General features: G+C 40.3%; 1 protein-coding gene across 1 annotated transcript in view; it reads left to right on the top strand.

The window, feature by feature from the left end:
• Positions 1 to 9384, top strand: part of HERC2 (HECT and RLD domain containing E3 ubiquitin protein ligase 2) — a 283798-nt gene that overhangs the window by 199471 nt on the left and 74943 nt on the right. Inside the window, exons 66-68 of the mRNA XM_004700032.2 lie at positions 4407 to 4578; positions 5328 to 5517; positions 6690 to 6830. Of these exons, the coding sequence (XP_004700089.1) occupies positions 4407 to 4578; positions 5328 to 5517; positions 6690 to 6830 (503 nt within the window). The remainder of the gene's footprint in view (positions 1 to 4406; positions 4579 to 5327; positions 5518 to 6689; positions 6831 to 9384) is intronic.

The raw sequence follows: 9384 nt of genomic DNA, 5'->3' as shown, positions 1-9384 counted from the left end.
GTTTCCGGTTCCTATCTGTACCAGTGTACATCCTCCAGTCCAGCTGGATTTGTAAGGTAGCATTGGGATCATGATAGTAGGGAGGAGGAAGCATTCAAGGACTAGAGGAAAATTGTATATTTCTTTGCTACACTGCACCCTGACTGGCTCATCTCCTCCCTGCAGCCCATCTGCTAGGGGATGTCCAATTGTCTACAGATGGACCCTGAGTCCCCACCCTGCACTCCCCCTCATTCACAGTGCTATGATTTTTTTTTTTTGTTCTTTGATGCCTGATACATGATCCCTTCGATGCCTCGTGATCTCACAGGCTAGTGTGCTTCTTCCATGTGGGCTTTGTTGTCTCTCAGTTAGATGGCCACTAGTTTATCTTCAAGCCAATATGACCCCAGACTCTATATCTATTTATAGCCGGGCACCATCAGATTTCTTTACCACATCTGCTTATGCCCACGGTTTGTCTTCAGCAATCGTGTCTAGATAGGCTCGTGTGCTTCTTCCATGTGGGCTTTGTTGTTTCTCAGCTAGATATAGGGTTTTTTGTTGTTTTAGTTGTTGTAGTTATTGTTTTATTTTCTATTGTTGCTTCATTGTCCTCAGTCTTATCATGGTGCTTATTATTGTCATTGCATGTCTACCTGGAAGGGTTAGGCGGGATAAACAAGCTGAAAAAGCGAACAACAGGATGACGGTTCCAGGGGGACACGGGAGAGGTGGACGCCGGGGAAAGGAAATGGGTGTTAACAAACCCAGGGACAAGGGAACAACAAGTGATCCAAAATCAGTGGCAAAGAAGGTGTAGGACTTCTAGCAGAGTTGGATCAAGGACAATGTAACCAAGAGGAATTCCTGAAACCCCAACAAAGGCTGAACATGATAGTGGGACAAGAGGAAAGAACTAGGAGGCAAAGGGCAGTTATAGAGATCTAAATACAGGCATATACAGATGTAACTATATTTATATACAATGAGGGGTAAATAGATCTATATCTATATCTCTATCTATCTATCTATCTATCTATCTATCTATCTATCTATCTATCTATATTTATAGGTTTAGTATTAAGGAAACAGATGGACAGTGGATCCCCCCTACTCAAGTACTCCCTCAACATAAGAACACTTTGTTCTAACAATTCGGAAGTCTGAGATGCTCACCTTCCTGGCACAATCCCTAAAGACAATGGGTGCACAAGTAAATATGCTAAAGAAAGCTGATGGTGCCTGACTATCAAAAGATACAGCATACAGGGTCTTAAAGGCCTGAAGATAAACAAGTGGCCATCTAGTGGAGAAACAACAAAACCCACATGGAAGAAGCACACTAGCCTATCCCAACATGATTGCTGAAGAAAAAGAAAAAGCGGGTGCATAAGCAAATGTGGTGAAGAAAGCTGATGGTTCCTGGCTATCAAAAGATATAGCATATAGCATCTGGGGTCTTAAAGGTGCAGCGTATCTTAAACAGAGCTAAAGAAAAAAATTCATGCCTTGAGTTGCAATATTGTAAGATTCTATGGGTAAAGTATTTGAGTGATGCAGGAAGCATCCAAAAAACGTGGGAAGAAGGCACAGAGTCATGGTATCAAAAAGAACTAGTTGACATTCTACCATTTCAGGAGATAGTATAAGAGCAAGAATCGATGGTACTGAAAGAAGAAGTTCAAGCTGCACTGAAAGCATTAGCCAGAAACAAGGCTCTGGAAATTGATGGGAATACTCATTGAAATGTTTCACCAAGCTGATGAAGCACTGGAAGCACTCAATCATCTATGCCAAGAACATTAAAAGACAGCTACCTGTCCAGCTGACTGGAAAAGATCCATATTTGTACCCATTTCAAAGAAAGGTAACCCAATAATATATAAATATCTTTGATAACATGCCTGTAAAATTTTGCTGAAGATCAACAATTGTCACAATAGTACATTGACAGCAAGTTGCCAGAAATTCAGGCCAAATTTCAAAGAGTACATGGGTTTAAGGATATTATTGCTGATATGAAATGGATCTTGGCTGAAGGCAGAGAATACCAGAAAGATATTTACTTGTGTTTCATTGACTGTGTCAAGCTACTTGACTGTGTGGATCATGACAAACTATGGATAACCTTGAGAAAACTGGGAATTTCAGAGCACTTCAGTGCACTCATGCAGAACTTGTACATGGACCAAGAGACAGTTGGGCAAAAAGAACAAGGGAATACCGCATGATTTAAGATCAGCAAAGGTGTGTATCGGGGTTGTATCCTCTTACCATACTTATTCAATCTGTATGCTGAGCAAATTATCTGAGAAGCTGACTTATATGAAAAAAAAAACTATCATCAAGATTGGAGTAAGGTTTATCAACAACTTACGGTGTGCAGACGGCACAGTCTTGTGCGCTGAAAGCGAGGACGACTTGAAGCACTTACTGATGGAGATCAAGGAGTGCAGCCTTCAGTATGGATCACAACTCCATGTAAAGAAGACCCAAATGCTCACAACTGCCCCCACAGGTGACATCATGATAAATGGAGAAACAGTTGAAGGTGTCAAGAATTTTGTCTTACTTAGATCCAGTCAGTGCTCATGGAAGCAGCAGTCAAGAGATCAAAAGCTGTATTGCATTAGGTAAATCTGCTGCACAAGTCCTCTTTAGTGTATTGAAATGCTGAACAGATGTTACTTTAAGGACTAAGGTGGGCTTGACGCAAGCCATAGTTTTTTCCATGGGCTCATATGAATGTGAAAATTGATCATTGAATCAGAAGACTGAAAATAGTTGAAGTTGAATTTTGGTGCTGTTGAACATTATCGAAAGTGCCATCAACTGCTGAAAGGACAAACAAATCTGTCTTGGAAGAAGTATGGCCAGATTGCTCCTTTACAAGGATGGCAAGACTTCTTACATGCTTTAGACCCGCGGTTCTCAACCTGTGGGTTGCGACCCCTTTGGGGATCAAACGACCCTTTCACAGGGGTTGCCTGATTCATAACAGTTGCAAAGTTACAGTTATGAAGTAGCAATGAACATACTTTATGATTGGGAGGTTACCACAACACAAGGAACTGTGTCAAAGGATCGTGGCATTAGGAAGGTTGAGAACCATTTAGACATATTGTCAGTAGAGAGCAGTCCCTTGAGAAGGACATCATGCTTGGTAAAGTGGAGGAGCAGAGAAGGAGAGGAAGGCCCTCAAGGAGTTAGTTGGATTAACCCTGGCTGCCACAGTGGGCTCAGGTAGAGGAACAATTGCTAGGATGGTGCAGTGTTTCTTTTAGTTGTGCATAGGGTCACTTTGGGTCAGAACACACTTGATGCCTTAAAACAACCACAACACAACACTTATTAAATCCATGTACTGAGCAAGTAATCCAAGAGGCTGGACTACAGAAGAATATGGCATCAGGATTGGAGGAAGGCTTATTAACCACCTACAGTATGCAAATGCCACAACCTTGCTTGCTGAAAGGGAGGACAACTGGAAACACTTGCTGATGAAGACCACAGATTGCAGCCTTCAGTCTGGATCACCACTCAACGTAAAGAAGACCAGAATCCTCACAAATGCTCCAACAGGTAACATCATGATGAATGGAGAAAACTTTAAAGTTGTCAAAAGATTTTTGGCTTGCTTGGGTCCATGATCAATGCTCATGGAAGCAGCAGTCAAGAGTTCAGATGATGTTTTATATTAGGTAAATCTGCTGCACAAAACTTCTTTAAAATGTACAAAAGCAAAGATGATACTTTGAGGACTGAGGTGCCTGACCCAAGCCATGGTATTTTCAGTTGCTTCATATGAGTGTGAAAGTTGGACACTGAGCAAGAAAGAAGAAGAATCATTGTGTTTGAATTATAGTGCTAAGAATATTGAAAATCCCATAGACTTCCAAAGGAAGCAACAGCAATGTCCTGGAGGAAGCATAGCCAGAATGCTCCTTGGAAGCAGCGATTGTGAGATGCTGGGCGTGTCAGGAGAGACCAGGCCCTGGAGAACAACACCACGTGGTAAAGTAGAAGAAAAAAACAAGAGTAGTGGCCAAGAAGGCCCTGGACAAGAGGGGGTGACACGGACGGCAATGGCACGCTTACCGTGGGGCCAGTTCTTCTCTTACGTGGTGTAGAGGGTTGGTATGAGTCAGACCTGACTCCATGTCACCTAGAAACAACATCATCAATGTTTTTTGTGAAGTGTCTTTATTTTTTTATACTTGCAGGTAAACTTTGCTGGAAATAGTTTCTGTATAGATGTACAAAGAAGCTAAAGGGTTGTTACTATGACAGGCCATTGATGTGTAATCTCTGTTCCATAATATAGCAAAGTGCAGATTACTTGTTATTTTAGAACTAAGCTGAGGCTGTAGAGATAAGGAAAATTTTGATTTTTAAAATAAAACCAAATTAATTCCCTCTTTCAGGTGTGCCTTCAGATGCCGATTCTCCTGCTTCCAGTAATAAAATCAGTGGTGCAAATAATTCTAAGACAAACCGCCCTTCTCTTGCCAAGATTCTATTATCATTGGATGGAAATCTGGCCAAGCAGCAAGCCTTATCTCATATACTCACAGCATTGCAAATCATGTATGCCAGGTAGGCTAGTTTGCAACTTTTTAAATGCTGCAATCGTGTAAACTTTGGATTTTGTTACATTTTTATTGCCTGTACATCTCTTAATAATGTATTGTTCTCTTTAAATACCATGAATTGTAGTAAATATATCCTTTTATGGAGAATGCTGGTATCAGTCTACCTCCTCTCATGAGCATTGAAATATGAGTTCATAAACCAAATTAATTTTTAAATTATTCTTTTCGTGAAAGAAGAAAAAAGCCTTGATATTAATTTATAGTAATCTACAGGCCTACCTGTCATCCTCTTCACTTGAACAGTTAATTAGGTGGATTTTGGGTGGTAGTACCTTTCTGAAGATTTTGCTGCTAGTGTCTTATAAGTTGTTTATCTGTCATGTATCCTGGTTGTGGACCTGGAAGATAGACATAAACCATGTAATATAAGAATCTTATTATATTATAAAGCTACAATGAATGGTTAGGACGTTGAGGTAACTGGTCTCAGGCTTCAGATTCTATTCTGTATTTTATGTTTGGCAGTTTCCACCTGTCTTCACTATAGTGCTCAAGTAAGTAGCATATTGGTGGCTGTTTTAATATTTGACTAATGGCTACTTGTGAACACATTTGAGTTCTCCCAAACTCTCTTTTCCATGTATCATATAAAATTGAGGCAATCATCAATAAGAAATAATCCTATCTTGTAACTACCATGTTGTGTAGCATGAAGTGATAGTTCACTAAAGGCTTATCTTTCTGTTTTGATAGAGATGCAGCGGTTGGTGCCTTGATGCCAGCAGGCATGATGAGTCCAGTGGAGTGCTCCTCATACTCGTCCCCAGCACCGCCTTCTGATGTATCTGCCCTGGCCAGTCCCTTGAGTGGAGAAGATTGTATGTTGGGTATTGATATTGAAGACAGATTGAGTCCAAATCCATGGCAAGAAAAGAGAGGAGAGGTAAAAGAGGAAACTTTAACACACACACCAGAAGAAACTCTCATTGTCTTTGAGTTCATTCTGACTCAGAGAAACCCTATAGGATAGAGTAGCACTGCTCTGGTTGGTTTCTGCGGCTATACATTGTTATGAGAGTAGAAAGCTTTCATCTTTCTCCTGAGGAGCTGCTGGCAATTTTGAACTATTGACCTTCTGGTTACCAGCCCACCATGTAAATCACTGTGCCACCAGGGCTCCTAAGATAAAAATAAAGCAATATTATACCAGAATGTAAAAAGGTAGTAACTTTATACTTGGGGAAAATGCCATTTTTTCATTAAGAGAGTTTTTCTGGCTACTATGAATTTTGGGCTTCAACTAGAAAATTTAGATTATTAAAAAATTATTTTTAGTATTGCAATGGGAAAAGATTTTATGTTTTATAAAGTGCATAATTTTAAGCTATGTGTCTCATGTTTTAAAAAAATTGTTTCTGGCTTACTTTAGAATCATCATTACATTTTATGATAGAACATAAATCATCCCATTGAGCCATACATTCTTTTTTTTTTTTTAAACAGTTTCATTGGCACATAATCCACCTATCACAATTCATTAATTCAGTGATGTCAAGAAAAATTGTACTGTCTTCACCACAGTCAGTTTTAGAACATTTATTTTGGGTACTCATGGTTATTAGCTCCCCATTTCCCTCAACCTCCCCTGCCATACCCCTAAAAAGTCATTAATCCAGGTACCATCTCTAAAGATTTACCTATAGTGGATTTCATATACAGGAAAGCATACAAAATAAAACCGAAAACACTAACAATAATAAAACAAAATTAAGAAAACCTTAATTGAAAATAAAGTAGAAAATAGTAAAAACCAGAACAAATTAAAAATGGGTCAAAGGGGAGATCAAATGATAAGGTGTTAAATAGTAACCTAACATTTCTCAGATTTGAAGAGATGTGCAGGTTTTACTACAATTGTGAAAGTAACTTGACTTTGTATTGTCCCCAATCCGACTATAGGTGGTAGCTGATGCTAATAAGTATAGTGTTACCACTGTGAAGCTCAGAACATTTTGAATGATCCAAAGTGGTTTAAATAAGACATTTCAAACCTGTGTAGGAAATGTGTACCATGTTGCTAAGTTGTTTCCTTTCTTGTGTACTTTTAAAATTTAGATAATTTCTTCTGAAGATGCTGTGACTCCCCCTGCAGTGACCCCCTCTGCTGCTTCAGCTTCTTCACGGCCGTTCATTCCTGTGACAGATGATCCGGGAGCCGCCAGCATCATTGCAGAAACCATGACCAAAACCAAAGAAGTAAGAGTCTTCTCTAACTTCAGAAACTATTTAAGCTTTATACACGATTTATAGAAGTGTGCCTTTCACTTTGATGCTCTACCTCTTTAACATTTCTGAGCTATTTGGGAAAAATTTTCTGGATACAATCCTAGCATGTATTTTCTGAGAGCAAGTCTATTCACTACATAAACAGTATGACTGCCAAGATCAGACAGAACATTTAGATTGATCCAGCATTACTTTAGAACCTACAAATCTCTTCATATTTTTTCCCATTGTCTTACTATTCTCCATAAGTCTAGGGATCCAAGTCAGGATTGTGTATTGTCTCTTTTTCAATTATTTAATTTGTATAGTTTAAACTCTTGTTTAAGTGACTGGAAAATATTTACATACACTGTGGGGGTTGGTGATAGGGCAAAACTTTCAATAGTATCCATTCACAACTGAAGAATTATGCCTACTAGTTTAGTACATTTCATAATAAAGTAAGGAGGACATTAGAGCAGTAAGTGTATGGTAGTCCTGGGCCACCATTCGTTGAGGACCCTCAGGGCAAGAGATCCAAACCAGAGTCTAACCACCTCCAGTTCTGTACCTTGGGATAGCATCAGCTGCCTCTTCTTTTTTTTTTTTTTAATCATTTTATTAGGGGCTCATATAACTCATCACATTCCATACATACATCAATTGTGTAAAGCGCATTTGTACATTCATTGCCCTCATCATTCTCAAAACATTTCCTCTCCACTTAAGCCCCCCGCATTAGGTCCTCATTTTTCCCCTCCCTCCCCGCTCCCCCTTTTCTCATGAGCCCTTGATAATTTATAACTTGTTATTTTGTCATATTTTGCCCTGTCCGACGTCTCCCTTCACCCACTTTTCTGTTGTCCGTCCCCCAGGGAGGAGGTCACATGTAGATCCTTGTAATCTGTTCCCGCTTTCCAACTCACTCTCCCTTTACCCTCCCTGTATCACCACTCACACCACTGGTCCTGAAGGGATCATCTGCCCTGGATTCCTTGTATTTCCACTTCCTATCTGTACCAGTGTACATCCTCTGGTCTAGCCAGACTTGCAAGGTAGAATTCGTGTCATGATAGTGTGTGTGTGTGGGGGGGGGGGTAGGAAGCATTTAGGAACTAGAGGAAAGTTGTATTTTTCATTGTTGCTACATCACACCGACTGGCTCGTCTCTTCCCCGAGACCCCTCTACAGGGGGATCTCCAGTATCTGCCTCTTCTTACACTAGGGAGTTTTATCCATAATCCAAGGTCTCCAGGTGAGTTTGAGGGAGAGTCCAGTTCACTTAGTAGGGTTTCCACATAGAGTCTTTCTCATGTGGCCAGTGAGGAATGTTGTACATCTCCAAAGAACAGAGTCTGATATGCCCCATGTGATAATCTGGGTTGACTAGAGAAACAAATTCATAGATACTCATGTTTATAGGAAAGACCTTTATATACAAGAGCAGTTGAATATTGAGAAAACATCCTAGTCTAGTCTAGATCATGTCCTTAAGTCCGATATTAGTCCATATGTCCGATACCAATCTATAAAGTCCTCTTCAGACTCACGAAACACATGCAATGACGCCGAATGCAGGAAGATCACAGACTAGTGGGTTGGAAGTTTTCTGAATCCAATGGCATTGTAAGCATCTCAGTGCTGGCAGGTGTCTTTACATGGCTTCTCTAGCTCTAGAGGTTTTGTTGCATCAGGGTAGGTCCGTGTGGCTTCTCCAGCTCCTGGGGCATAGTGCCATGTGTCTTGTCAGTAGAGAGTTTCTCCAGGGAGTGAACAGTGAGAGAGAGTCTCGCCTGCCTCCCAGGAGGAGATACCGCAGTTTCCAGAATCCTCAGGAGAAGGCCATGCCCACACAACAGGCCTCATGGGCTATATCCTGATGGTTAGCTAGACTCCACCCCTACACTCTTAATCCACAAATTGACACCAGATCAATTAAAATGAAATGTTGTGCATGGGATGAGGTGTGGGTCCTGTTTCATTTTTCTGCACGTGCAGATCCCCTTTCCAGCACCATTTGTTGAAGAAAGTATGCCTTTCCCATGGAATGGCTTTTGTTCTTGTCAAGAATAAGCTGTCTACAGGGAGATGCTTTTATTTTGTGTTCTCTATTCCATTAGTCTGTCCTTGCACTAGTATCAGACTGTTTTGACTATTGTAGCTCTTTGGTAGGTTTTGAGGTTGGGGATTACAATGTGTCCTACTTTGCTCTTCTTTTTGAGGAGTGCTTGGCTCATCCTGGCCCTCTTCCTCTCTCTATATAAGAAGATGGTATCTAGTTCTTTTTCCATTTCTTAAAGAATGAAGTTCAGATTTGGATTGGTTTTGTGTTGTACTTGTAGAATGCTTTAGGTACTATTAACATTTTCACAATAGTAAATCTTACTGTGATGTGTTAGTCGGGTGGACTAGAGAAACAAATTCATGGACACCCATATGTGTATAAGAAAGAGATTTATATACAAGAGCAATTGAAAATTGAGAAAACATCCCACCCCATTCCAGTCCAAGGCCATAAGTCTGATATTAGCCCCTATGTCCGATA

This window comes from Echinops telfairi, unplaced genomic scaffold, assembly GCF_000313985.2.
Source record: "Echinops telfairi isolate 266 unplaced genomic scaffold, ASM31398v2 ScPeMD7_7475;HRSCAF=8513, whole genome shotgun sequence".
In the NCBI taxonomy this organism is placed as follows: domain Eukaryota; kingdom Metazoa; phylum Chordata; class Mammalia; order Afrosoricida; family Tenrecidae; genus Echinops; species Echinops telfairi.
Note: the sequence above shows the minus strand (reverse complement) of the source record. Positions and strands in the feature narration are given on the sequence as shown.